A 27,463-nucleotide genomic window follows, 5' to 3' on the forward strand; every position below is an offset into this window, starting at 1 on the left:
ATATAACACACTTCACGCACATCATATGGTTAGCTTAAGGAGGGTTACTACTTAGATCATGTGAGTGGGTAGGCTGGAACTAGAGGCCATTAATCCTCATTGTAGGACCGAGGGTCATTAGCGGTAGATCTATCTGGGTGTAGCGAGCCCAACTCCAGGCCCACTGTACGGACCTTGGGATGACTTTGAGCCCGACGCAAAAATCTGCTAGGTTTGAGTCTTCCTACAGCACTTCACACATATCATTGGCCTTGCAAACCAATGGTGATCTCATTTTTCCTTATATGCTACATACCAGGGATTTTCATAATTACAAACATATTACAAAGGTTTTTACATACTCACTTTTACATGAACTCGCTCAACTTTTGTTGATTTTTCAACTTACATGTATTTCAGGCATGGTTGCAAAAGTCGCTAGGCGCTCCCTAGTCGGTCGATCGGGGAGTTGAGAGTACTCGGCCTAGGCGGAGAGTACTCGGGGAGTACTCGGACATGTTAAATTATAAAGAAATTCGATTTTGGAAATTAAATATATGTCAAATAGCAAAAATTTACTAATATCTATAACAAAATACGTGAAAATAATATTCATTCTTTAATATGATAGGCATAAAAATTATGTTTTATTATTTTTTTAAGTCAAACTCAGCCAAGTTGACCTACGAGATACGATTTTGGCCGAGGTTGACCGTGTTTGACCGATTCCAAGTAATTAGGCGGAGTCAAAGAAAGTCGCCTCGGCAGCCTACCTTGTAGCGACTACTCGGGAAGTACTCGGCCTTGGAAACCTTGTTTTACAACCATGATTTCAGGGAATTAGGGATCTGGCGAGGTATGCTATGTCTTCATGCTGCGTAGAGAAGTGATGTCATCCAAGTTTAGGGGTTGTGACTTTTGCCTGGACGAGTCACAAGTCTTAAACTGTGTTTATTTCACGTTTTGTGGTTGTGTCTCATGAGCAAGGTTTTTATTATGTTGGGTTGTAAACTCGTTGCATGTGTCAACTTTAAAACAATGTTGTTATATTTTATTTTTAAAACTTGAAGTAATGGATGATTATCATGGTTTTAATTTCATATAGCTTGTTGTGATTAAGCTATGGTATTAAGAAGTCACACCAAATAAACCCACTCTTCCGCAAAGCCAGGGTGTGACATTAAAAACATCGAAACCACTCGATGCAAGTGAATAAACCCACATCCCTAACTTAAAAGATTGCGTTGTCCCTTATGCAACATTTAAGTTGAAATTAAAAATCAATAAAAATGGTTAATTAAAAAAAGAAAAAAGGATATGCTCACTTTAATAGGAATCACGGTTGCATTTAGTGTATGCAACAAGCCTTTTAAACCACTCGGTAGAGCCTAGTGGACGAGTGAAGGCTCGTGAGGGTTTATAAATGAATACACCCACAAGGTTTATTTAAACTAAAGAAATGAAAAATAAAATACAACAAATGAAAACAAAAAAATATACAACAATCATACTTGATGTTCATTCTTGGTGGTCTAAGTGAATATTTGCCAACCGAGTTTCCAGTATACGCTCGATAGTTGATATGACATATCCAGACTTGCTTTTTCATGTCTGACACGTCTATAAAGTAAATGTTAGTCCACTTCTTAAGGATTTACCCAATGTCTTTCATTACCACCTTCTTAATCTTTGATCTTAAACCCTCATCCCCAACTTTGTTAGTTGCAGTAATCAAAACAGGCAAAGGGTCAGGATAAACTTGGATTACTCCAGTCGCTAATTCCTTAAGAGGTGCTAAGTCTTTATGTTGGTTTAAACATATTTTCAAGCTTAGGGAGACTTCCAACCTCTTATTCTTCATCATCAACTACAACCGATACTTCTTGTGTTTCTCTAACAAATACTGTTGGCTCATGTGATCCTTCCTATGAGAACAGATGATACAAAGCCAAAACAAACTCTGCAACAACTGATCCTCAATAACAGTGTTTTAAATTCTATTTCCCCCCAATGACAAAGGCATCTAACATCTGCTGATCTCTAAGGTCTGTTATATACAAAGCTCTGATGAAGTGTAAAGACTGTTGAAGACCAATCCACTGAAGACGTCAAAGAACTACTGAAAGTCAAAGGACTAATCAACCTTTGTGGAAAGCACTGCTAAAGCTTCATCAGCGGTTGAGCCCATCAGATGATAGCATCAACAGCACTTTATTAATCAGTGTTTTGTATTAAGCAGTGTTTAAATTGTATCAGTGTTTTGTATTAAGTAGTGTTTAGAGTTAGTTAGTGTTGTTAGATGTCACTGTCTAGGTGACGTCAGCCAAGATGCTACAGTAGTTAGGATTGTACTATAAATAGACAGTGCTTGTACTATTCTATTAGCTTACACACTCACTTGCATTTTGTATGAACAAACACTTGTGAGCTTAGGCTGAGGGGGAGATAGTAGTTCATGCATGCATATTGAATCATTGTGTAATACAATCTTTTGATTAAAAGTATTCATGATGAAAGTTGTTCTTCCATTGTTTGTGTTATAAAGTTTTCTTCATTTCCGCTACAATTATTCATCTGTTTATCTTCTTCCATCTTATATTTCTTGAAACAAACATAAACAATCAAACTCAGATCCTAAACAATTGGTATCAAAGCATAGGTCAGTCAAATTCGATTTAACAATCATTTTGACATAAAAGATCAGCTCAATTTCATTGATACTGTGTTGTTCGTATTTGTTGAAAAACAGAGTATAAGCTTAATCACGTTCAAAGTTGATTAATCAAAAACTTTGTAAAACAACCAAAATGTCTTCACAATCACAAGATCCTCACAACACCGGTACACTATACAAGCCACCTATGCTTGTCAGATCTGAATACAATATCTGGCAACGTAGGATGGGCCATGTGTTAGCACAGCAAAACACCGGTTGCTTGAAGTATGTCATCTTTGGACCTCATGTTCCAATGGTGCTAAGTGTAGAAGATCCCAAGGTCCAAGTACCTAAAAGTCCTGAAAATTACCCTGAGCAGGATTTTCAGAAGATTGAGCTAGATGCTAAGGCATTCAGTATAGTGGCCACAACACTACCCAATGACATATATGCTGGCCTGTTATATTGTAACTGTGCTAAAGAGCTATGGGGATGCACTCAAAGAGCAATTTGGTGGAACAGAAGAGGTTATTGAAAACAACAGAGAGGTCTTAAACCAACAATACAAAACGTTCTGTCATGTTAAGGGAGAGTCATTGACCCAGCAGTTTGAAAGGTTTAGTTGTCTGATTAGTGAGCTAAAACTAGTTAATGTTGAATATGCTAACTCTACTTTAAATAATAGGTTTCTTAGATCATTACCAGAAAAGTGGGACAAAATAGCCTTTGTCACGAGGAATTCTGTTGGGTTTATAGAGATGAGTCTGACCCAACTTCATGGTAGGCTTCTCACTTATGAAAGAGAGCTAAAGCAGAAAAAGAAATTCCAGAAATCTGGAAAAGTGGCTGATGATTACTCTTTTGGTAACACAACACTTTTAGGTCAGGAAAAATCATCTGATGGTAGTAAGGACCAGAGTTATGATCACTATATTGACATAACTGCAGGTGGAGCCTTCAACTCTCTGCCTTACTCACCCAATTATGCTTTCACAGCTAATGTGGAAAACCAGATCTCTGATAACTTATCTTTTGAACTGAATGACCTTCAACATTTTGAACCCACAGATCTGGAAGAGATGGACATTTTGCACCAGCTTGCCTTGTTGAGTGTTAGAACAAGCAAGTTTTATAGAAGAACTGGTAGAAAGTTTCCAAGATTGCATGGGAATTTAAAGGTGGGGTTGGATAAGTAAAAAATCAAATGCTACAAGTGTAATAGGCTTGGTCATTTTGTTAGGGAATGTACGAGTCAAAACAGTGGACCAATTATTACTCACCGTAGTCTATGACCTCAAAACACTCAAAGCACTGTGCATTATTCCCAATATACCCCCGTTCCTCATATGCAAGACACTACCCATTTTGCACATCCTGTAAACATTGTTCCTATCCAGTATGTCCAAACCACTATTCCAAATATTCAGTATGTTCAAGCCCCTGCACCCCAGGTTCAAGTGCAAACTGCACCACAACAAGCTGCACAAACTTCTGCTCCAGCAGAGGCCAGTCAACAGAGTTTCTTTACACGGGCCTTTGTTGAAAGGAGCAGTATGCCTGAGGACTTAACTGATGAAAATTTTTCTCTAATTGCTAATCCTGATGTTTCACCTAATGAATTTTGTTTCATGGCATTAGAGTCAATACAAGTAGGGCAAGAATTTAAGGAATTGGAGTCCAGATCTGAAGTGGTTGAAAAAGTTGTTGAAATAGTGGTTACAGCAGATACTGTTGGTAAACAGATGTTAGAAGAGAAGGAAGCTGAACCTCTGTTGGAACCCCTTGCTAATCCATGGGATGCTAGTGTGTGTGTGTGTGTGTGTGTGTGTGTGTGTGTGTGTGTGTGTGTGTGTGTGTGTGTGTGTGTGTGTGTGTGTGTGTGTGTGTGTGTGTGTGTGTGATGGTGAATATGACTGTGCCATGATGGCTACTGCTAAGGTATCACCTCAGATCTTAAAAGATTTGTGTTCAGATAAATGCATTATTGCTTTTCCTAACATAAAAGAGGTGAATGAAAACCTTAGAAACAAGATCTTAAAAGATGAAGTGCAATTTGAAAAAACTTTTAAAGAGTTGAAAAACAAATTGTTTGACTAAGAAAATGAGATCGGCAGCTTAAAACATGAACACAGCATAACCAAAGACCAACTCCAACTATGGTAGAAAAATACCAGAGTTGCAAAAAGGAGCTTGAGTCCACCCAAATCACTTGTGAAAAATAGGTGGAGTCTTGTAAAGGTTATGAGCTGATGTTGGAAAAGCAGATCAAGAGCAATGTGAAGTTTGGCATTGGATTTAGAAAACATAACCAAACTTTTGAAAACACTGCTAAAATTGAATCTGGCTTGGTTGAAGTGATTCCAACAAACATGGCTGGTCAAGAGATAAAAGTCACTGACAAAAACTGAAACAAAATCATTTTAGAAAAACAAGAGGGGTCATCAACCTTTGAAGAGATAGAAAAATATCAATTCAAACCAACCTGGTCTAATGAATGTGACATCCTTGGAAACTTTAAGCCAATGGATTTTTCCACAATTGAGGATGTCAAAGCACCCAAGGCCAAAATCATTCCTCTGAAAGACATCCCAACAGATGTTCAAAACTCTGTTGAAAAGGAAGTTGAAAAGAAGAAGAGAAGAGAAAAGGTTAAGAACTTGTTTTGTGATTTTTGTGAGAAAAGAAATCATGCTACAAAAGACTGTTTTCTTTTAAAAGCTTATGATATAAAAAAAACAAGTGTCATTAAGCTTGCAACTAAGTGCACAATTTGTGGAAAACCAATCATCTTACTCAACAGTGTGTGTATCTCAAAACTTTTGAGGTTAAAAGAAAAGAGTATGCAACTAAAACACTGGAGAGTTCACAAAAACCTACCCCTAAAAATAAACAGACCTTTGTGCCTGTTCAAACATCTGTTACTAAATAATTGAACAAAACCTCTGTTCCCAGAGAGGTACAAGTAACAGAAGCACCACCTTCAACCAATTCCCAAGAGGACATGGTCAACCATCTTACCAAAAGGTCCCTCATGCTTATGAAGCCTACAAAAGGCTCTCTAAGCCAAAAATGAATATGCATCCTTTTGGTTATCAACATCCGACAGGAGATGGTCCACAACAGTGGTTACAGAAAAATGCTCAAAAATTTGTTCAAACCCCTGACTTAACCACTGTTCATACTCCTGGACTTGAGGCAAACCTATCTATAACCCCATCAAAAGCCATCTTGGCTTTGGAGACCCACCTAAACTAACTTGTTACTTGATGTCCTAGCTTCTGCATGCTTAGATAGTTTATGGTATGTATATAGTGGAGGCTCCAAGCACATGACAGGATGTAGAGCCCTACTCAAAGATTTCAAAAAACATGGAGGGGGTGATATATAATCCTTGGTAACAATTCAAAAGGAAAGTTGTTGGGGTCAGGGACATTGCAGACTGTGAAACTCAAGTTTGAAAATGTCAATCTTGTTGACAATCTTAAATTTAACCTCCTTAGTGTTTCACAAATGAGTGACAAGGGCTATGGGTCATTCTTCACTAAGGATAATTGTAAGATTGTTGGGCCAGAAGTGATTAAAAAGATTGAAGAAATCGTAGCCAGGAGTAAAACACAGCTTGTTGCTCAAAGGAGTGCAATGTGTATGTGGTTGATATGTTGAAAGATAACCCAATGGCTGATGCTTATCTGTTCTCAGCTGCCTCTAACAAAGAGACAGAATTATGGCACAGGAGACTTGGGCACACAAATCTGAAAACTATCACCACACTCTCAAAACAAGGCCTTATATGAGGTCTTCCACAAAAACTTTTTACTTGTTCTGAGCATTGTGTTTCCTGTCTAAAAGGTAAACAACATAAAAGCTCTCAAAAGTCCATTGAAGAGTCCAAAACAACCAAGTGCTTACAAATTTTGCACATGGATTTGTTTGGCCCAGAAAAAATCATGAGTTTGAAAAAGAGAAGATATTGTTTGGTCATTGTTGATGATTTTTCTAGGTTTACATGGACTTACTTTTTACACTCTAAGGATGAGACTACAGGTATCTTGCAAGACTTTGTTAAACAGGTTGAAAAGCAATTTGACTTGCCAGTAAAAGTCTTTAGAAGTGATAGTGGAACAGAGTTTAGAAACAAGGAGTTGGATGAGTTCTGTGTGGCAAAAGGGATTGTAAGGCAGTACAGCATCCCAAGAAGAGAACAGAATGGGGTGGTTGAAAGGAAGAACAGAACTTTGATTGAAGTTGCCAGAACAATGCTTGCAAACACAGGTTTACCCTTAACTTTTTGGGCAAAGGCTGTAAACACTGCTTGTTATGTGCAGAACAGAGTTTTAATCAACCCCGGGCATCAAAAGACTACCTATGAAACTCTGTTCAAAATCAAACCATTGATCTCCTATTTCAAAATCTTTAGTTGCCCATGTTTTATCCTAAACTTAAAAGATTCAATTTCAAAATTTGTAGCCAAAGTGAAGATTGTTGTGACATTGGTCGTCGGGCTGAAAATTACCAAGTTAACATGGCCCAAACCACCGAAGAGGTGAGTCAAGTGTATTATGGAGAAAGAAAACAATACAACATGAACTCCAACACTTATCACCCTAGTTTGATGAGCCATCCTAATTTTAGGTATGGTGATGCCTCGAACCAAATGAACTTGAACTTTCAACCAGGTAATCAAGATAGGGAATCTTATCAAAACCGCTAAGGTGATAATCAAAGGGGTTATCAAAGGAGTAATTATAACCAAGGGTATCAAAATCGTGACAACAATTACCAACGTGGTTACAACCAAAGAGGGAATGGAAATGGCTCTTCGAGCAATCAAAGTGGTGGAGATGATTTAGGTGCTAAGATGGATGCGCTTATGAGTGTAGTGAAATATTCTAATAGTGACATCAAGGATATGAAAAGGGTGAATGAGATGAGAGATAAGTCTCACGAGGCGTTGGCTAAGCAAGTGGGTAAACTTGCGGATGAGATGGATTAAATGAGAGGAAGTGGTGGAAGACTTCCAAGTGACACTACCTTGAATCTGAAGCATCAAGGTTCGAATTCGAAGAACACACATGAGGTACCAATTAATAAAATTACTTTGTGTAGTGGAAGGGTAATAGATAATGGTGTTGAGTCACCCCCACCCCAATTTGTTGAAAGGGTGGTGGAAGATGTGAGTGATGAAAGTGACGGTGAATGTGGATATAGTCAAATGGGTTAAAATAAAAAAAAAAATCTGAAAGTGTCAAAACTAAACCCGTTGAGACTAAAAACCCAAAAGCTAAGGGAAAGGGTATGGAGGGTAATACCGCCCCTTATCCCGAATCTCTTTGGGAACCGTCGAAAAAAGTGGTAAGGGAAAGGGGCCCACAACAAAAAGATATGTGGGAGGTTTTTAAACAAGTAAAAATAAATTTACCACTTTTGGACGCAATCAAAAAAGTTCACTCATATGCTAAATATCTGAAGGACTTGTGCACCCAAAAGAGAACTCATAAGTTTCCTAAGAAACATGATTGGACTAAAAACGTGACCCCCATTCTTTTGGGTGCACTTCCACTAAAGCTACAAGATTCGGGGGTGCCCATTACTTCCATTCAAGTGAGAGAATTTAAAATGAATCGGACACTTTTGGATCTTGGTGCTAGTATGAGCATCTTACCGGGAAGCTTGTATGACCAATACAAATTTGGTCCACTTCAAGAAGCTAATATAACCGTGGTGCTAGCCGACTTGACTACAAAGCTCCCTCGTGGGATAGTCGCAAACGTGATAGTGAAGGTTGACGACTTTTACTATCCGGTGGACTTTTGGTACTTGATTATGTACCATTAGATCGGACCAAACAACCAACGGTTATCCTTGGTAGACCATTCTTGGCAACCTCAAATGCCCAAATCAATTGCAAAACGGGCATGGTTGACATGACTTTTGGCAACAGTTGCGGTTTAATGTGTTTTTCAGGCATGACTAACCCTCTAGTTAATGATGAATGCTATATGGCAAACATTATTGGCGCGTGTATACATCTTTGAGACACAATTGTCGATGATGAAAACACAATAGAGTAGTGCGTTATGTTTGACAGGTTAAAGGTTGAAACAGTCAAGAGCATGGATGAGGAAGAGAAGAAGCTAGAGGTGCTAGCGGTTAAGAAAGGAAGACCGCCTTGGACTTATCAGGTGGAGAGTCTTTCGAAAAAGATTGATACCGAGTTGAGACTAACCTTGGTAGAGCCAACTACGGCGGAGTTGAAGGTGTTGCAAAAGCATCTAAAATTTGCTTTTGTTGGTGAAGGCAACACGCTCCCGGAAATCATTGCTTCAAACTTAATCGGAGAGCAAGATGAGAATCTGATGATGGTTTTGGTCACCGTTAGAGCCGCAATTGGGTGGAATATTGCGGACTTGAAGGGAATAAGTATGTTGATTATGATGCATAAAATCATCACTGATGAACAGGTGAGACTTCTGTGCATGATGCTCAAAGGAGGTTAAATCCAAACATGCGGGAGGTCGTGAAGAAAGAGGTGTTGAACTGGCTTAATGCGAATATCATTCACCCCATCTCTAATAGCCAATGGGTGAGTTCGACACAAACCATCCCGAAGAAACCAGGTATTCAGTTTGTGAAAAATGACTCAAGTGAGGAAGTAGCCACTCAGCCGGTAACCAAGTAACAAATTTGCATTGATTATAGGAAGTTGAATTCTACAACTTCCAAAGATCACGTTCCTTTACCTTTTATTGACCATATAGTAGAAAAAATAGCGAGTCGGAAATTTTATTGTTTTCTTGATGGTTATTCAGGATACAATCAAATCGCTATCCATCCTGAAGACCAAGCAAGGACCACTTTTACGTGTTTGTATGGCACACTCATATTTAGGCAGATGCCGTTTGGGTTATGTAATGCCCCTGCTACCTTTCAAATGTGCATTATGAGTATCTTTTCAGATATGGTAGATATGGTGGGGGAGTCTTTGGAAATCTTCGTGGGTGACCTTTCTATCTTTGGGTCATCTTTTGAAACTTACCTTGACCAATTGGAAAACGTATTGAAACATTGTGTTGAAACCAATTGGGTCTTGAGTTGGGAAAAGATCCATTTCATGGTTCAAGAGGGGATTGTGTTAGGACATGTGGCATCGAGTCGTGGGATAGAGGTAGATCATGCAAAAATGCAAGTTATTTCTGCTTTACCTTATCCCATGGGTGTTAAGGGTATTAGGTCGTTTTTAAGACATGCGGGTATTTATAGGAGGTTCACCAAGGGGTTTAGTGACATTACAAAACTATTGTGTAACCTTTTATTAAAAGATGTACCATTTATGGTTGATGAAAATTTTGTAAAAGCCTTTAACATTTTGAAAGAGAAAGTCGTTGGAGCCCCATTCTTGCAATCACTGAATTCATCTTTGTCATTCGAAATCATGTGTGATGCAAGTAATTACGCGGTTGGGTCCGTGTTGGGTCAATGGGTGGAAAAGGAATCGGTAGCCATTTGCTACACAAGTAAAACTCTTTCGGATGCACAATTGAATTACACAACAACCAAAAAAGAGTTACTAGCGGTGGTTTATGCGTTGGAAAAATTCCGTGCTTATATATGGGATATTAAAGTGATAATTTATTCTAACCACGGTGTTGTCATGTACCTCATGGAGAAGAAGGATGCTAAGCCACGGTTGATCTTATGGGTACTCTTGCTATAAGAATTCGATTTAGAGATTTGGGACAAAAAGGGTAGTGAAAATGTGGTGGCTGACCACTCGTCCCGGTTGATGGCGGAAGAGGGTTCCCAATATGTAGAGATAAATGAAACAATTCCTGATGAACATATTCTTGTTGTTTCAATTTTACCTTGGTTTGCTAACATTGTAAATTATTTAGTGACAGGTGAGTTGCCAGCACATTAGGATAGACGGAGGATAGTACACTTTCTCTCGCAAATTAAGTTTTACAGATGGGAGGAGTCAGACTTGTTCAAAGTGTGTGATAATCAAGTTGTGAGAAGATGTATTCCAGATCAGGAGATCCCCACTGTATTTAAGCACGTGCATTCATTTGCATGTGGGGGTCATTTCATTGGTCACAAAACAGGGCATAAAGTGTGAACTTGTGGTTTATATTGGCCAACTGTGTTTAAGGATGTATTTGAGTTTGCTAAAAACTATGTTAAATGTCAAAAGTTTGTAAGTATTGCAAAAAGGGATGAGATGCCCATGCAACTGATTCTCATAATGGATGTCCTTGATGTTTAGGGAATCGATTTCATGGGCCCATTCCTACATTCTTTTGGCAACTTATACATTTTGGTGGTCATGGACTATGTGTCCAAATGGGTCGAAGCAATAGCCACCAAAACGAACGACCATACCGCCGTATGTAATTTTATCCAAACCAACATAATTGTAAGGTTTGGGATTCCTCAGGTCATCATTAGTGATGGAGTATCCCATTAGGTTTGGCAAATTACTAAAGCGGTATGGTGTTAACTATAGCCTCGTTACTCCTTACCATCCACAATCAAGCGATCAAGTGGAGGTGTCAAATAGGCAAATTAAAGAGATTTTTCAAAAGACCATTAGGTCGGACCGTAAAGATTGGTCAACTAAGTTGAACGATGGCTTGCGGGCCCACTGAACAGCACACAAACACCTATTGGAACTACACCTTATCGTTTAGTTTATGGTAAAAATTGCCATTTGCCGGTTGAACTTGTACATCGTGCCTTGTGGGCTACTAAAGAAGTTATGTTAAATACGATGATGTAGGTAAAGAAAGGAAACTCAAGTTGTGTGAGTTGGAGGAGCTTCACGAGGAAGCTTATGAATGTGCATCAAAGTACAAGGACAAGATGAAACAAGTGCATGATACGAAACTTAGGAAGAAAGAGTTTGTGGTTGGCCAAAAGGTGTGGCTCTACAACTCTAGATTGAAGCTCTTCCCCGGAAAATTAAAGAGCAAGTGGATGGGCCCGTACGTGATTATACGGGTCGGTAAGCTTGGAGATGTTACTATCGAGGACCCGAATGATGGGTCAAGGCAAACGGTAAACAGTCATCGTTTGAAACCGTTTCTTGAGAGTAATGAGAAGGTACACGAACAATACACGGCTATTCAGGGGTGGTAGGATTCATTAAAACGGATGTTTAGTTTTTTGGTTAAAGTTATAAAACGCACAAAAAGATTTTTAATATTTTTTAAGATTTTTTCTAGTATGTACTTCTTTTATAAAACGTTCATAAGTTTTCCACTATTTTTCAAAAAAAAAAGGAAGTTCCGCGTCGACGATGCGGGTTAAGGGTGTCGCCGACGTGGTGTTCGCGTATGGGTAGTCCTCGTAGACAGAAAGTTTGAGCATCGGACATGCGTTTGGCATCGAGGACGCCAATTCTTAGCATCAGCGACATGACGTTCAAGACCAGTTGGACCAAGCTCGTTAAAGACCTTTCGAAACCCGACTCGTTTGTTTTAAAACCCGATTTGGAACATAACTAGAACCGAATTAAAGCTGAATCTGACTTGCGCACTAAACCATTGACATCCACAAGTTTCTTTCATCACTTTAACATTATCTTCTTCATCCTAAGAACTCTCTAAACCCTAGTGCTTACCCTACTCATAACTTTCTCAAAACTCAACCAAATCTAGTGATTCTTGAGTCTATTTTGTTTAGTTTTTCAAGAAAAACAAAACCCCTAAGTTGGTTTTTGTTAATTCATAACTGTTTGAGAGAAATCGGAACGTCAATTTTCGGGTTTATGTGGGTGTTCTTCGAGCTTTCTTGATGTCATTCTTGTTGAATTTCTAAGTGCGTGTATATAAAGGTGTGATCCTTACCTGTTTTAAGCATTGCTATTACACAATTTATAGGTTTTGTCCTTGAATTTGAGCTTGTATCTTTGAAATTAGGTTGAACTAGGGTTAAGACCCGCCCGCGTTGCGGCGCGGATACATTGTAAATATTGAATGGATTAGTCCAAACGTTATATGATGCATTAACCATATGAAAACACCTATTTCGACGTATCCAGTTGAACTCATTGTAACCTGTATAAGCATTGTGATTGGATCAAACGTAAAGTAAATGGAATTCATATCGAACAATCATAACGTATTATATGTGATCCAACTCATACACAGAAAACGTAACATGTATGAAGGAAAATATGCACATGTAATCGAAAGAGATTAATTAGAGCTTTCAAAAAAATAGGAGAAAAAAAAAACCATAATTTGACTTCACTCTGTTCGAAACAAACTTTACGAAACATACATAAAATAAACATGAAAACATATTATATTTGACCTAAATCATTTCCCAAAAAAGTATACGTCAAAACGTAGAACAACTTGAATTTATACCAAAAGGTACGTAAAAATATGCACGTAAAAATGGTTTCTTTAAATGAAAACGTATTATATTTGACCTGACTCGTCTATAAAAAAGTTTACGTCGGAATATAGAACAAATCTTATTTATACATACCGGTACATAAAATATGCACACAAAAAATAGTTTTTAAGTAAAGGAACAATGGGGGTAAACCGAAAAAAAAAATATTAGTAAAAAATTTAATAGGTTAAAAATGTTCGTAAAACCGTGCCAAGTAGTACCAATGCCACAACGACATCGACTCTCAACATCGTAAAAATAAAATAGATAAAATGGTAAAAATTACACAGAACGAAAAGTAGACTAAAATAGTTGAACCATGCACACCCGTTACAGTGTCTTAATGCGAAGAAATTAAGCAGAAACGTAAAACGTAGAAAATAATAACTTAGTTTATCTACGACCCGCCCGTTGCGGCGAACTTTACAAAAGGGGAAAAATGAACGCGTTGCGACGGGTCTGTCAAATATGAAAAAATAGAGCAAAAACATTGAACCTCACAGGCACGCTACGACATGTTAACTTGCAAAATTTAGAACGAAACGTAAAACGAAAAACTTGCAAAAGATAAAAAGTATGGGGGACCAAAGTTGTAAATAACAAAGTGTTGTGTTAAATTATAAAAGATGGAAAACTTAGAGTTAAAAGTAAAAAAAAAAAAAAAAGGTCAAAATGTAAAAGATAAAACTTTTAGGTTGAAAGTGGAAAATTAAGTTTTTTTTTTTTGGAAAACTCCCCAAGCACAAGTTACAAGTGCTAATGCATCAAAAAGTTACTAACTTATATATGGAATAATATACCCAAATTGATGAATTAGTAGCTTAAAATTGAGTTTAGAACTTGATTTGTGGAAATTGAGGAGAACAAAGCTTACTCCCGAATCGGTGGAAATGTGCATTTGCTTAAGGGACGATTTGGATGTGGCGGAATGGATACAACATGCTTCGTCACTTGAAGAAAATATCTTTGAAATGGAAGCACAGGGTCGAGATCGAAATGGGAATGTTGAGCCCACTAGACGAAGACTAAAAATTCGAAGACGATGAACTATCAAACAAAGACCATGAATTACCAAGAGAAGACGACGAATTACTAAAAACGAAGACACTCTAGTGAAAAAAAAAAAAAAGTATTATAATCCGGAAGTATCCACATTTTAATCTATGTTTTTGTTTATGTTTTTAAATGTTATGTGATAGTAGTATTTCAAGTTTCTAATATATATATGCACTTTCCCGTTACTTACATAAATGTTGCATATTGATTTTTTTTTCCAACGGCAATTGTAGGGGCCAAAGGACCCACTACCCCACAGGCGAGACAAGCTCTTAAACCCTACCCAGACCCAACTCCATACTGAAATCCCAATATATACACAGCAGGAGTCGAACCTGGGACCTCCCCAGAGGAGAAACCTTACGTAAAACTCCCCTGACAAGTTTCTATACCATGTTGGCTCATTACTTATATAAAAGTTACATATTGATGTTTATGGTTTTTGGCAAAAAAGATGGGTTAATATCGCTTAAAACACAGCAGCCCCGAAACTGGGTTTTCCAGTTCCCAGGACGGGTTTTTTTCAATTCCCGGTTTTTATGCCCGGTTTAGAAAATCCAGTTCCATACCCGACCGGAACCGGGTATGGTTATTTATGTTAGAAACCGGAACTGGTTCTTTCACGGCATAAGTAATACCCAACGATACCCGGAACCGCGTATTTAAAAAACCTGGTTTGTGCACCTCTAAGCTAGAATATTAATGGTTCACCCAAAATTTGTTTTAATTGAATGGACTTAAAATCACGGCCCAAACTAACAAAGAAAATGGGCTATTAAATGGGTGACAGATTGGGCTTTAATTTCACTCCGTTCTGGTTCCGGGTACACATTTGTTCGGAGTATAAAAAAAAACCAGGTACGGGTACAACCCGGGTACAAACAAATATAAATCGAGTCTGGTTCGAGGTACGATTTTTTACATAAAAATCAATACCCTATGCGAACCCAGTGGGTAGGGCAGGGTACAGTTCCAAGTACAAAATTCCGGTTTTTTAATACCCAGGTCCGGGTTTTTTTTTTTGTTTCCGGTAGGGCAGGGTACAGTTCCAAGTACAAAATTCCGGTTTTTAATACCCGGGTCCGGTTTTTTTTTTTTGTTTCCGGTTTACTTTTACACCTCTAGTTACAAAGGTTGTGTCTATGTCGATCTACGTGTATGAATGAAAAGATTTTCAAGTTCACGTCACATTCAAATTCAATTCTGGTCAAAATTTCATGTCCATGTAGCGTTCGACCCATTCAACACCCCATATTGTTGTCTAGGCCTTCATAACTTGTTCATCCCGCCAAGCATCCTCTGGGTGCTGGCGGATTGATTCTAGCATCAAGGAACCAATTCAGTTTCAGTAGTGGTGAACTTGCACACAACCTTAGCTTCCATGATACTAGCCTATTTATTATTAATAGTCTACTAGCTTAATGTGAGGTGTTATTTGCCTAACAAGCATTCTATGATGATAAGAGAACTATTATAAAAGAATAGACCAAATAAGTATAAAGTAAAAGTAATGTTATCGTCCTCTAAACAAAATCATATAGGCATGTCGGTATGCTTTGTTCATCTATAATCATTACAATATATGGACACTAAAATTGCGGACAACATTCTCTATAATTCTAAAACATACCTACACGGCTAGACATTAAAAAGGAAATAGAAACCTCACAGTATAATTATTCGTGTGGTTGACAGTTTCATTGCCTGCTTCCCAAACTATACACAGACATTAATGCTTCAAGATCCTGATGGGCTTGATAGAACTACAACCGACAATTTCTGCTCAACCACCTGATAGATTAAAAAATATCTAATTTATTAAAAAAAATCACATGTTCTTCCGAGCTGGTAGAATTAATCTGTGATAGTACCTTTTCAAAGTGTTGCAATTCTTTTCTCAGTTCCACGTCAACATCTGTTGGCATAGACTCGACATTATTTGCTGATGAATCCCTGAAAACCTATAGAATTATGCGATTATTTACCAAGGATAGAAGTTATAAACTATAATGATTCATTCATTATTTACCAGCTTGAAGCCTTCATCGGAATGAGACAGCTGAATGCTTTGCGTGCTCAGAGACTGATATTGCTTTAGGATCGCAGACAAGCGAATGATTATACAAAGAACTCTGAACTTACGCTTCATCTGTATATAATTTGTTATAAAAGTTAATAATTTTGTGGTTATACACTTATACTTATACCGACCATTCTTTTAACTAAAAACAGAAAGTACCTCATCTGTGAAATCCCTGAGAGAATTATGATCAAGTTGGAGAAATTTCTTTCTGTGATGCCTTACGAGCAGTGCAATTAACTGAAGAACATGAAAATCACAGTTTTAATGAATTGTTTATTATCCATTAACCATGGATTAACTGATTAAGATTTAAGAATGCAGGTGATGTACCTTAACCTCTTCAGTGTTGTAACCATGAAGATGTTCCCCATTCTGTTAAGATGTAAAACTTACAACCTGACTCGTTTTAACTAAACGTCTAAACCAATTTCATATAAAGAGTATACCAAGAGATGCATACCATGATAATATGGTATGACCGCTTATGATATCCCTTCTTCCCGGTGATCAACCCAATATTATGAAGCAAGCAAGCAGCTTCAAGATATTCAAGATCTTTGTCATCCAATAAGACATCAATTTTGTTCCATTTTCTTAAACCTGTGAAAATTTCCTGTAAAACCAATTACTCCTACTTTCTTATTATTAAACCTAGACGCAATAATAACTAATACCTGTTTAGATAAGATTAATAATAATAATAATAGTAATAATACCTGTGAGACAGAAGCACAAGCTGCAGCAGAACTCATCCTCTTCTTATTATTAAACCTAGACGCAACCCTCAACACCGACCTCCACCTCGCATTCGCATTCAAATCAAACCCATCGAAAACCTCCGCTAACTTCTCGGCAATCACACCTTCACCCAAGGCATACCCCGAAACCTCCATCTCCTCCACACCAAGCAACCCAAAAATCTCCTCCAATAAGACCACCGCAGCCACAATAAACGCCGATCGCGTCTTAAAAAACCCTTTCCGCCCCCCACCTTCCCGACCACCACTCTCCTCCTCACACAGTTTCTCAACAAGCCCGCTCAATTCGTCCCTACTAAACTTCCAATCCCTCCTACACCCTTCCATCAACCCAATCTCACTCACCAAATCGCTACTATACCCCATAAATATCGCCTTCTCTATCATCCTTATCGAACCCGAAGAACCAACAACAACATCAATTTTATATTCCTTAACCTTTTCAACCAGCCCGGACTCCTTAACAACATTTCTAATATGCTCTCTCATTGCCAGGATCCCATTGTTATTATTATTATTTGTAACAAATCTTTGAGTTAGAGTTACATGCCCTAACTTCAACGAAACCCCCAATTTGACATCACCTTTCAATCCAACAACGAATTCAGTGGAACCACCACCAATATCAACGGTTAAAACTGTACGATTATAAACCGGATGAAACTGAAGAACACCAAGGTAGGTTAACCGAGCCTCTTCGTATCCCGAAACGACGTCGATTTGGAAGCCTAGGGTTTCGTAAACGAGTTGAATAAATTCGGATTGGTTGGAGGATTCGCGGATGGCGGAGGTGGCGACGAGGCGGAGGTGGGACGGAGGGACGGCGAGGGAGGCGAGGATGTGGTGGAACTTGCGGAGGGAGTCGATGGCGCGTGTTTGGGCGGTGGTGGAGATGGCGGAGGTGGTGGAGGAGGCGAGAACGACGGGGTCTTTGAGGCGGTGGATGGTGAGGAAGCGGCCGGTGGTAGGGTTCGCGCGTACGATGCGGAGTTTGAAGGAGTTGGTGCCGAGATCGATGGCGGCGAAGAGGTGGTTGTGATGGTGGTCGGAGAATGGGGAAATGAAAGGGTCGGTGACGGTGGTCATTGGTGGTGGAAGTGGATGGAGAGTTAGTGATGTTTTATTGCGCGTAAATGTAAGGTTGTGAATTGTGTTGATGATGATCCGTGATTACTGGTCAACAGTAAACACCAGTTTTTGAAACATATTGGGAAATTTGAGTTTTTATTTACGTAAAACTAATTTAACTTCTCGTGTCTTTTAACACCACCGCTACCGCTCTTCTCACAATAAAATATATTATTTAATACTATTGTTATAAAAAGTAATAAAATATATTATTTAATATTGTTTTTATAAAAAAATAAATTAATTGTAAAAAATAAATAAAATACAAAAAATAAAACAGAAAAGGTATAAAAAATAAAAATAAAAAAAAGTACAAATAAAAAATAAAAAAATGAAAGGTAAATAAGAAATAAAAAAGAATAATAATAATAATAATAGTAAGAAAAAAACTATTATTATAAAAAAAAATTCACTCGTTTAGGCAAACAAACTCAATAAGTGACACTCGAGCTCGAGCTCGTTTAGTAAAGGAGCTTACTTGATTCAAGCTTCTAGTGAGCCGTTCTCGAGTAACTCAAAAGCAGTTTGACTCGTCTACGCTCCTTATTAATAACTAATGAGTGGCTTGACTCGTCTACGCCCCTTATTAATAACCAATTTTGTTGCAACTATAATTAAACCGACTACAATCAGATAATCACAATACTAATGCCCATACAAACACCTTTAAACACACCTTCAATCCTTGGAAACACAACCGTGTGATCAATAACATAATAACTTGTCCTAAACATACAAGCCAATTCAAGAGGTTTAAAGTTTGCTAATTGAATCTTGAATATATATTTAATTTTTTCCTATAATTATGAACTAAAATTTGATGTTAAAAACGTGATAGTCTATTTTACAAACAAATAGGGTAACTAAGTTTTTCCTTAATTATCAATTGTTGGATTGAATTTAAAAATTTTGAAATAGTAATGGTTTCGACTTTAATTCAAATTCAAATTTCGTAATTAATCATTTCCTTATTACAAAACTTGATTTAAAATACGTAAGTGTGTCATTAAAATTAAAAGAACTATAATATTTATATCATTCCTAACTTATCAAATAATTATATTTTTTTATCAAACTGTATATAGTAGGTATCATATTTGAGGTTAATTTAAATTTAACTTCAGTAACTAATAATCAGTTTAAACCAAATTTGATTTAACTAAATAATTTAAAACAATTTTGATTTTTTTAAACGGCTATATGGATCATCTAGTTGGGATTTCGCATCAAACATCGGTTTTTAATAAGCATAATCACCTCATTAACATTAAATCTAATACTAATTATGCTTGTAATGTTAATGAGATGATTATGCTTATTAAATCAAAATTAGCTTAAACTTATTATTAGTTAAATCAAATTTGATTTAAACTTATTATTAGTTACTAAATTTAATTTTAAATTTAAATTAAGCTCGAAAATGATTTCTAACTATATACAATTTGATAAAAATAATTATTAATATATGATAAAAAAGAAAGTGAATGAATAGTGCTTCACTTTCTTTTTTATCATATATTAATTTAGAATGGAATACATCATTAAGAGATCAGCAAATGGTATCGGGTATAGGTACCGGTCTTAAATTTACCAAATCGGTGTATTTTCGGTACCGGTTCTGCACAGTTATTCCCCGGTTTTTACCCTCAAATACCGGTGCCGTACCAGTACCGACCGGTACCGAACCGTACCATACTAGGTATATTCGGTACCGGTACCCACTTTTGGGGATTTCGGTAACGGGAACAGTGCTTTATAATTTATTTTTTAAATTAAAATTAGAATGGAATACATCATTAAGAGATCGACAAATGGTATCGGGTATAGATACCGGTCTCAAATTTACCAAATCGGTGTATTTTTGGTACCGGTTCTGCACAGGTATTCACCGGTTTTTACCCTCAAATACTGGTAGCGTACCAGTACCGACAGGTACCGAACCGTACCATACTAGGTATATTCGGTACCGGTACCCACTTTTGAGGATTTCGGTAACGGTATTTTTGGTACCGGTTGGCACCGAGCTCATCAAATCCTGTAGCAACGCAGCAATGCAAGTTATTGCACCGTTTAGATTACTTTTCATACACACAGTAAGTAAACTGTATTTCGTTTGAATGAGGTTTTATATACACAACAACTTATTTTGCTTTCTTTTTTGTCTTTTTCTGTAATGAATGAATTGTAACATGTAAAATTAACTCGCATATTTAGAATATTGATGAGCAAATCGTATAAAATCCTGTAAACGAATCGGCATCGTATCGGTACCAAATTTACTATACAAAATCATTTTCGGTACCAATTTGGTACCCACCTTTTGGCGTTTTCAGAATCGTTACTTTCGGTTCGACACCGGTCTAGCACCATACCTGTATTTATTGATTTTTACCTTCAAATACCATATCGTATTGTACCGAGCATTTTCGGTGCCGGTACCTAATTTCAACGATTTTCTGGATCGGTACTTTCGCTGTCGTTACCGGTACCGAGCTCATCCATATTATAACGTTTTAGCACCGTAATAACTGAACTGAAAACAACCGAATTTCCAACGTGTAGGACGTGTGGGTCCTATTATTATATATTAGGTTATTTAAAATTGTTTTTTTATGACGGAGTGATTATCCTTACCACGTCATTTTATTTATGTTTTGATATTTGGTATCTGTTTGCCGTTGTTGACTCGTCTTTTGTAGTCATTGGGTCCCGCCGCAACGCGCGGGCGGAAAATAACTAGTTAAAATTATTTAATAAGTTAGGAAAAATACAACATTATATTTTTTTTAATCTTAATGACACAGTTGCGTATTTTAATTCAAAATTTGTGATAAGGAAATAATTAATTACGGAATTTGAATTTGAATTAGAGTTGAAACCATTTATTATTTAAAAATTTTTAAATTCAATCTAATTGATAATTAAGGAAAATATTAGTTAATATATTTTCTTTTAATGTTATTGAGACCAGTACATTTTAACATCAAATTTTAATTCACAGTTAAGGAAAATTTTAAATATATATATATTCAAGATTTAATGAGCAAACTCTAAACCATATGTTGTGGTCCAACCTTTGTGTTTCCTTCCGAAACACAATAACAATAGATTAAGAGATTGTCACGTGACAATAAGTGGTGTAAGAGATTGTCAAATGGCTATAGATTGTTTTAATGTATAGAAGTGTAATAAGGGCATGTTTGGCTAAGCTTTTCAAAACAACTTATTGGCTTATTGACTTATCAAAAAGCCAATAAGTTGTTTTTGTGTTTGGCTAAGCCAAAAGTCCTTTTAGAAATGGCTTTTTGCAAAGAAGAAAAAAGAGGTTTCAAGAAGTCACAATATTGTGACTTCTTGGCCAGCTTTTAACTTTTCAAACTACAAATTACCAATATACCCCTTCTTTACCCCCTTATATCTAAAAGAATGCTCATTTTAGTCATTTTACATCAATAAGCTAATCCAAACACTTTTTTTAAAAACTCATTTTCAAAAAGTCATTTTCCCAAAAGTCCTTTTCCAAAAGTCCTTTTTAACTATAATAAGCTTAGCCAAACATGCCCTAAGTCAATTTGACAGACCAACACCACATCTACTACTACCGTCGTTGAGCAACCAACTACACCACTCGTCTTTTCCCCAACAACGCCTAGCCGAAGGCTTAAGGGTGTGGGGCTCGTCCCCGGGATGTCCAGCCACGTCGAGGGACGGAGACACCACCCCCCTTGCCTCGTCCCGTTGCAATCGGCTAGCCCTAGACGCTCTCGTTGGGCCTATTTTCAAAAAATATAGCCGTTGAACGGCTCTTTCAATTAAAAAAAAATTACTTTTTTCCTTTATAAATATTAACTATTTATTCCAGTTTTTCAAACAATCTCAACCCAATATCTCTCACTTTTTTATATATCTCTTCATTTTTATAAACTCAATATCTCTCACTTTTTATACATCTCTTCACTTTTATAAATATTGGCCATGGATCCCTACATTCAAAACAACCCGAACCCAAACATTTTCTTGTTACCCGCCTACTCTCCAATAATTGATCCGAATTGGTCGACATCGCAAGTTTCTTTTGCGGGGTTCCAACAAAGCCTCAATGCTTTCACTCAAATGAACCAAATGCAACAAATGTTAATGCAAAAACCGTTTAACTCGTAATTTCAATCACAACCACAATCATCACCGCCACCGGTAGGATGGTCTCAACTCATAGAAGATGAGGTTGAAAATTTTGTGCTCGAAACGCAACCCCGAACCTCCAAACGGAAAAAAAGGAAGCAAATGGCGCATATAGCTGTTGATCAAACTTCGAAACCGAAGCCGCAATCTTGGTCAAAAATCGAGGAGGAGACATTAGCTAAGGCATAGATTACTACGTCAAAATGGCCAATTGTTGGTAAGTAAAAATATATATTGTTGTTTTAAACTTTTTAACATTATGTTGTTAAAAATTGATATATAAATTTTATTACATTTTTAAAATATAGGCAACAAGCAAACCAGAGAAGGTTTTTTGGAAGGAAATACTAGCAAAATTCCTTGCAACTATGGAATAAGGTCCATATCGAGATATCGATTCCGTCTCTTCCAAGTGGCGGAAGATGCATCCCGTCGTCAACCGTCTTTGTGGGTATTATAATAATTTATATACTCATAGTCCAAGTGAGTGGAGTGACGAAAAACGTTGTCAAAGAGGCAGCGGCTGCAAAAAAAATAAACCATCCTCATCAGGGGCAGTTCGAAAATGGACGATTTGATGGCCCATTTTAAAGCATTCACAGAGATCACAGCCGAAAAGGTAAAAGTGAAGCAACATGAAGTAAACGAACGGCTAAGGTTGAAGCCAGGGGCGGCAGAAAGAGAGGAATGGAAGATAATGACAACCGATATCAACAGGTACATACGTACGTAGGCAAGTATGTATGTATACGTATGTATGTACATACACACACATACATATATACATATGTATATACAAAGGGGCTCATCCCCACATCATAGTCACATCCCTTTAGGCTCATCCCCACACCTGCTAATGTGGACACCTACATAGCGGATCATCCTCAAGAGACTACCTCCTTCTCACCCATTAGACTAAGTTACTTATTTTAACCCAATGATACGTGCTTATCTTCTCATCCACGTTTTCTTGCATTAGTTTACCCACGTTCTCCATGTCTTTTAGTTTACTACATCCATGTTTTGTTAATAGTGCATGCATGACTCCTATATTTTGATTAAAGTTGTTTTCCTTTTGCATTTTTAAGATACATATGTTCATTTGAAAGTTAATGATAAAATTGGTTGCAAAGTTCTTGTTTCTTTATAGTTCCTAGAGTGTTTACCTACTAGAAAAGGCTACTTATCTTGGGAGATTGATTATCTCGAATAACAATGTATTTTTTGAGGTTATGATTGAGGTGAATTTGAGAAAGAAAGAGCCAATGATAGAAGTCGATTCGAGATGGTTAATCTCTTAAGAGACCCTAGAGTGGGTTAGAATCCAAAGAATATAGATGAAGAAGACAAGAACTTTGCAACCAGTTTTCTCATTAACTTTCAAATGAACATAAGTAATTAGGGTTGTTCACGAGCTTAACCGAACGGATCGAACCTTTGCTCATGATCGGTTCATTTACAAACCGAACCGAACTGAGCGTTTTTCATCCAAGCCAAAGTCGAGCGAACGTCTTTCAATCCGAGCATTTTTCGAACGAACGTCGAGTGAGTATCGAGCGTCGCAGAACAAACAAGGAAAGTAACGATGGGGGTGCTAGTTATTAGAATAAAGTGCAGTTTCGTCCCTGATGTTTCGTCCAATTAGAATACAAGTAAAAATTTAACAAATAACAAGGGATGCAAAAACACTCAACTAGTTCTATTGAGATCAACTGAGCAAGAAGATAAATCATTGATCGATTGAAGCATGCCCTTGTTCTATCGGAAGTTTTAAATTGAATGAACCGATTGAAGCAAAACTCTGACGAGTTGGCGTCTTGGTGAGTGGCGATGGAGAAATGGAATAATGATGGCCAATGGGGGGTTTTGATTAGGATCTTGTACTTTGTTAGGAAACTTTATTTGTAAGTATTGAAGAAAATCTCAATCAACTGGAGTCCTGCAGATCACAAGAAGAAGAAGAAGATCAGATAGGACAACTGAAATGCACAACATCTACTTCAAAGAATCACAAGTTGATCAAGAGATGAATTGGATTATCAGAAAGGGTCATTTCTGATGGATCTGATGATATTTCTGATGAAATATCATCAGCTTCTGACGATTCTGATCATCAAGATTTTTCTGATGATTTGTTCATCAGAATTTCTGATGAAGTGGTTTATCAGAATTCTGATGAAATACCCCACTTGTCTGAAATTGGCTCTATCCTGCCACACTTACCGAAGCAAGTTGACATTATTGAATATCATGATGAAAAAGGCAACTTGAATGTAGGATTCAATGTATATGTCAAATGGCCACTTTTTGCAGGACTTATTGCATGAATAAACTATTGTTTATTCATGCACCCAGCCTTCTATAAATAGAAGGCTCAACCAGCAGAAGATAATTGAGTTTGAATCTTAGCATTCACATACAAACACCCAAACTCCATTGCCCTTCTCACCCACAGAATTCAAGATTCATTTGTATTAGATAATAATCTTACAATCACCTTGTTAAACTATTTTGTTTCAAAGTGATATAAACTTGATAATTCTGCAGGTCTTGTTTCTTGAAAGTCTGATTTCCATTTCCGCACATCTTTTTCACATCTACAGAAATCACTTGCCATATTACGTGAAAAGAAGTTGTTTAGGTCATACTGGGTCCCACATACTTCTTTATAGAATGGCGGGTTTAGACTTGAGTATTGATGAACATTTAAGTATTAGACAATGAACTATTGGTATTGAACTTCAATTCTAATTACTTAAATGAGCTTTATTTGGATCTCGGACCAAACATTGTTAATGTGAGCCTCTAGTCATTTCATTAAAAATGACACACACACACACACACATATACATATATATTAAAAAAATTAAGCTAACCGAGCCAAACCAAACTGAGCGGACCTTTGCTCGTGCTCGGTTCGTTTACAAACCGAACCGATTTGAACCGAGCGTTTTCTTCAATTGAGCATAATCGAAAGAGCAAATTCCGAGAATTTTTCGAGCGAGCATCGAACGAGTCTCGAGCGCCGAGCAATTTGAACAACCCTATATATAATCTTAAATATGCAGAAATAAAACTACTTAACCAAAATATAGGAGTCATGCATGCACTATTAACTAAGCATGGATGCACTAAATTAAAAGACATGGAGAACATGAGTAAACTAAGATCGTGGGGTGTGGGTTGGGGCGGCGGTTGCCAAGCAATGCTGGCTAGACCACACCGGGCTAGCGTTGGCCATGGTGTTGTCCCACTGGCGTGGGGATTGAGCCTGATGTACTTGTTATTTCAAATCAGGTGTTAATGTAAGTTTAATATCAGGCTTTAGGTAATAGACATCCCAACGGATAATTATGAACCACATAAGATCATAAGTGAGTGTCCTCGATACCTATGAGAATACACGCAAACCCGATGAGTACATGTAACGTCCAAATTTCACATTCCAAAATGTAATATTATCATACTATTATTTAACAAAATTCGGGCATGACCCGTTCGTATTATGATCAATTCCCTGTAAGACTAACGTGTAATAACTTGAAATACGACACAGCGGAAAATAAGAGCCCAAAATTTTCTTTCTTTACTAGACATAATTCTTACATGAAGGTTTAACTACAAAATTTCATACATTCATTGAAAAGGATTTACCACGTTCCATTTTATTAATGCTTCAAGACTTATATTTGTCAAACTATGTGACCGATCCCTTCCCGTACAACCCTCGCTCTCAACTCGATCTTCAATCCCTCTTTTCTTCATAATGAAGCTAAGTCCACGTCACCTGCACTCACCACATACATGAGCATCGGTTAGATTTAATAACATCATTCCTAAACTAGACATAAGTAATCCATAACCAGTCCGCGTTCTTCCTTCCCAATCAAATCCTCACGAATATGCTTTTCGTGTACATTCGTGCATTCCAAATTCTTTAACCTTAGAACGACATTAATAGGATACCTGCATTCTCATTTCATACTCAAAACAATGGTTTAGTAACTTAACACTTCAACTTATTTAAACTGTACAATCACTTACACAAGTTCCATCCACTCATAAGCAATGAGTCCTACTTCAAACACAGGCACGAACACATATGTATACATAAACATGAGCCTCCACACATGATTACGTACCCCCGTACAAACTTACAACTTCTTATAATACTAAAATTATCACTAGGCTTGATAAGGTATGCAAATTACGAGTTCCATACAGGTAGGCCACGAACACACGACCTAACATGTATTCTTACTTCTAGTCTTAAACACCTATGAGTTCCAACTACTGGATGGTAATTTATTTCATTTGCATAAATGTACATATATGTGAATATATATAATTAACCCCAAACTTGGTCCATTCCTTTACATTTTTATTCACTCATCATAATCGTGATCACGCTTCCTAAACATGTCTCGAATGGATTAGAGTACCTTGTGGAGAATCGGAGGTCCGTAACCATTACTTTATGTAAAACTAGCATAAACGTTAATTAAGGGGCCCTGGATAGCATTTACAACTAATTCCACGTACAAAGCAAACAAACATAGTTAATTTGCCATTTGTAAGGTTTGTCGCGGGCCGCGACAGCTAAGTCTGCATCCTACGCGGGGCGCCAGGGCTCTACCGTAAGTTACGGTGACTACCGTAACTTACGGTAGTCTCAAAAAGGCTTACGGTAGCTAGATACTGCCTTACGGCAGAAAAGAAAAGGCCAGCACCCACCGTAAGCTACGGTGGGCACCGTAACTTATGGTGGTGCCCAGACCTGCATCCCTTTTTGAGCCTTAAAACTCCCTTAACTCATCCGTTTTGCATCCGGATCACTTGATACTTAATTCTAATCGTTCGTAAAGTCATTCCTTACATAACTAATTAAAAATCCCTGCCCCGAGGTTTCATATCTATCCGAATTCTTTAACAATACGTTACTTATGCACATTTATTCGACCCATTCGTGACTTTGGCAAGCATCTCACATGCGTACATTTAAAACCTACATAATGCTAATACTATCACACTTTTACATTATCTGAATAAAATATTACCCTCGACATTATGTGTACAAGTGTTTCGTAATGAAACATACCCTTATTTGACCCGTTCGGTCTTCTTAACAAACACCTTTACCCAATAACCAAATCCCAAGTAGACTTAGATTACCATACTTAAGTGACTAGCATAAGGCCCTCCTAAAATGGTCTAGGAAGT

General features: G+C 37.3%; 1 protein-coding gene across 2 annotated transcripts; it reads right to left on the reverse strand.

Moving 5' to 3' along the window:
* Positions 1-15,576: 15,576 nt before the first annotated feature.
* Positions 15,577-18,160, reverse strand: LOC110879485 (exopolyphosphatase). 2 transcript variants are annotated; one of them, XR_002558718.2, is made up of 7 exons: positions 16,892-18,160; positions 16,636-16,788; positions 16,506-16,547; positions 16,332-16,412; positions 16,122-16,241; positions 15,964-16,045; positions 15,577-15,883 (listed from the first exon to the last, which is right to left on the reverse strand). XR_002558718.2 is itself a non-coding variant. In XM_022127943.2 (7 exons), exons 1-7 carry the CDS (start codon positions 18,017-18,019, stop codon positions 15,830-15,832), a joined length of 1,668 nt encoding a protein of 555 aa, XP_021983635.1. In that variant the 5' UTR covers positions 18,020-18,160; the 3' UTR covers positions 15,577-15,829. The 2 variants fall into 2 exon arrangements, 1 of the variants encoding a protein (XP_021983635.1); XM_022127943.2 differs by having other exon boundaries at positions 15,964-16,053.
* Positions 18,161-27,463: the final 9,303 nt, after the last annotated feature.

This window comes from Helianthus annuus, chromosome 11 (assembly GCF_002127325.2).
Source record: "Helianthus annuus cultivar XRQ/B chromosome 11, HanXRQr2.0-SUNRISE, whole genome shotgun sequence".
Lineage (NCBI taxonomy): Eukaryota > Viridiplantae > Streptophyta > Magnoliopsida > Asterales > Asteraceae > Helianthus > Helianthus annuus.

What these genes read in the sequence shown, in the direction of transcription:
- LOC110879485 (XM_022127943.2), bottom strand. Translation starts at nt 18,019, where the DNA reads ATGACCACCGTCACCGACCCTTTCATTTCCCCATTCTCCGACCACCAT. An exon ending in CTTGTGCTTCTGTCTCACAG is followed by an intron (nt 16,789 to 16,891) that starts GTATTATTACTA and finishes TTGGTTTTACAG; the next exon opens with GAAATTTTCACAGGTTTAAG. An exon ending in ACAACACTGAAGAGGTTAAG is followed by an intron (nt 16,413 to 16,505) that starts GTACATCACCTG and finishes CATGTTCTTCAG; the next exon opens with TTAATTGCACTGCTCGTAAG.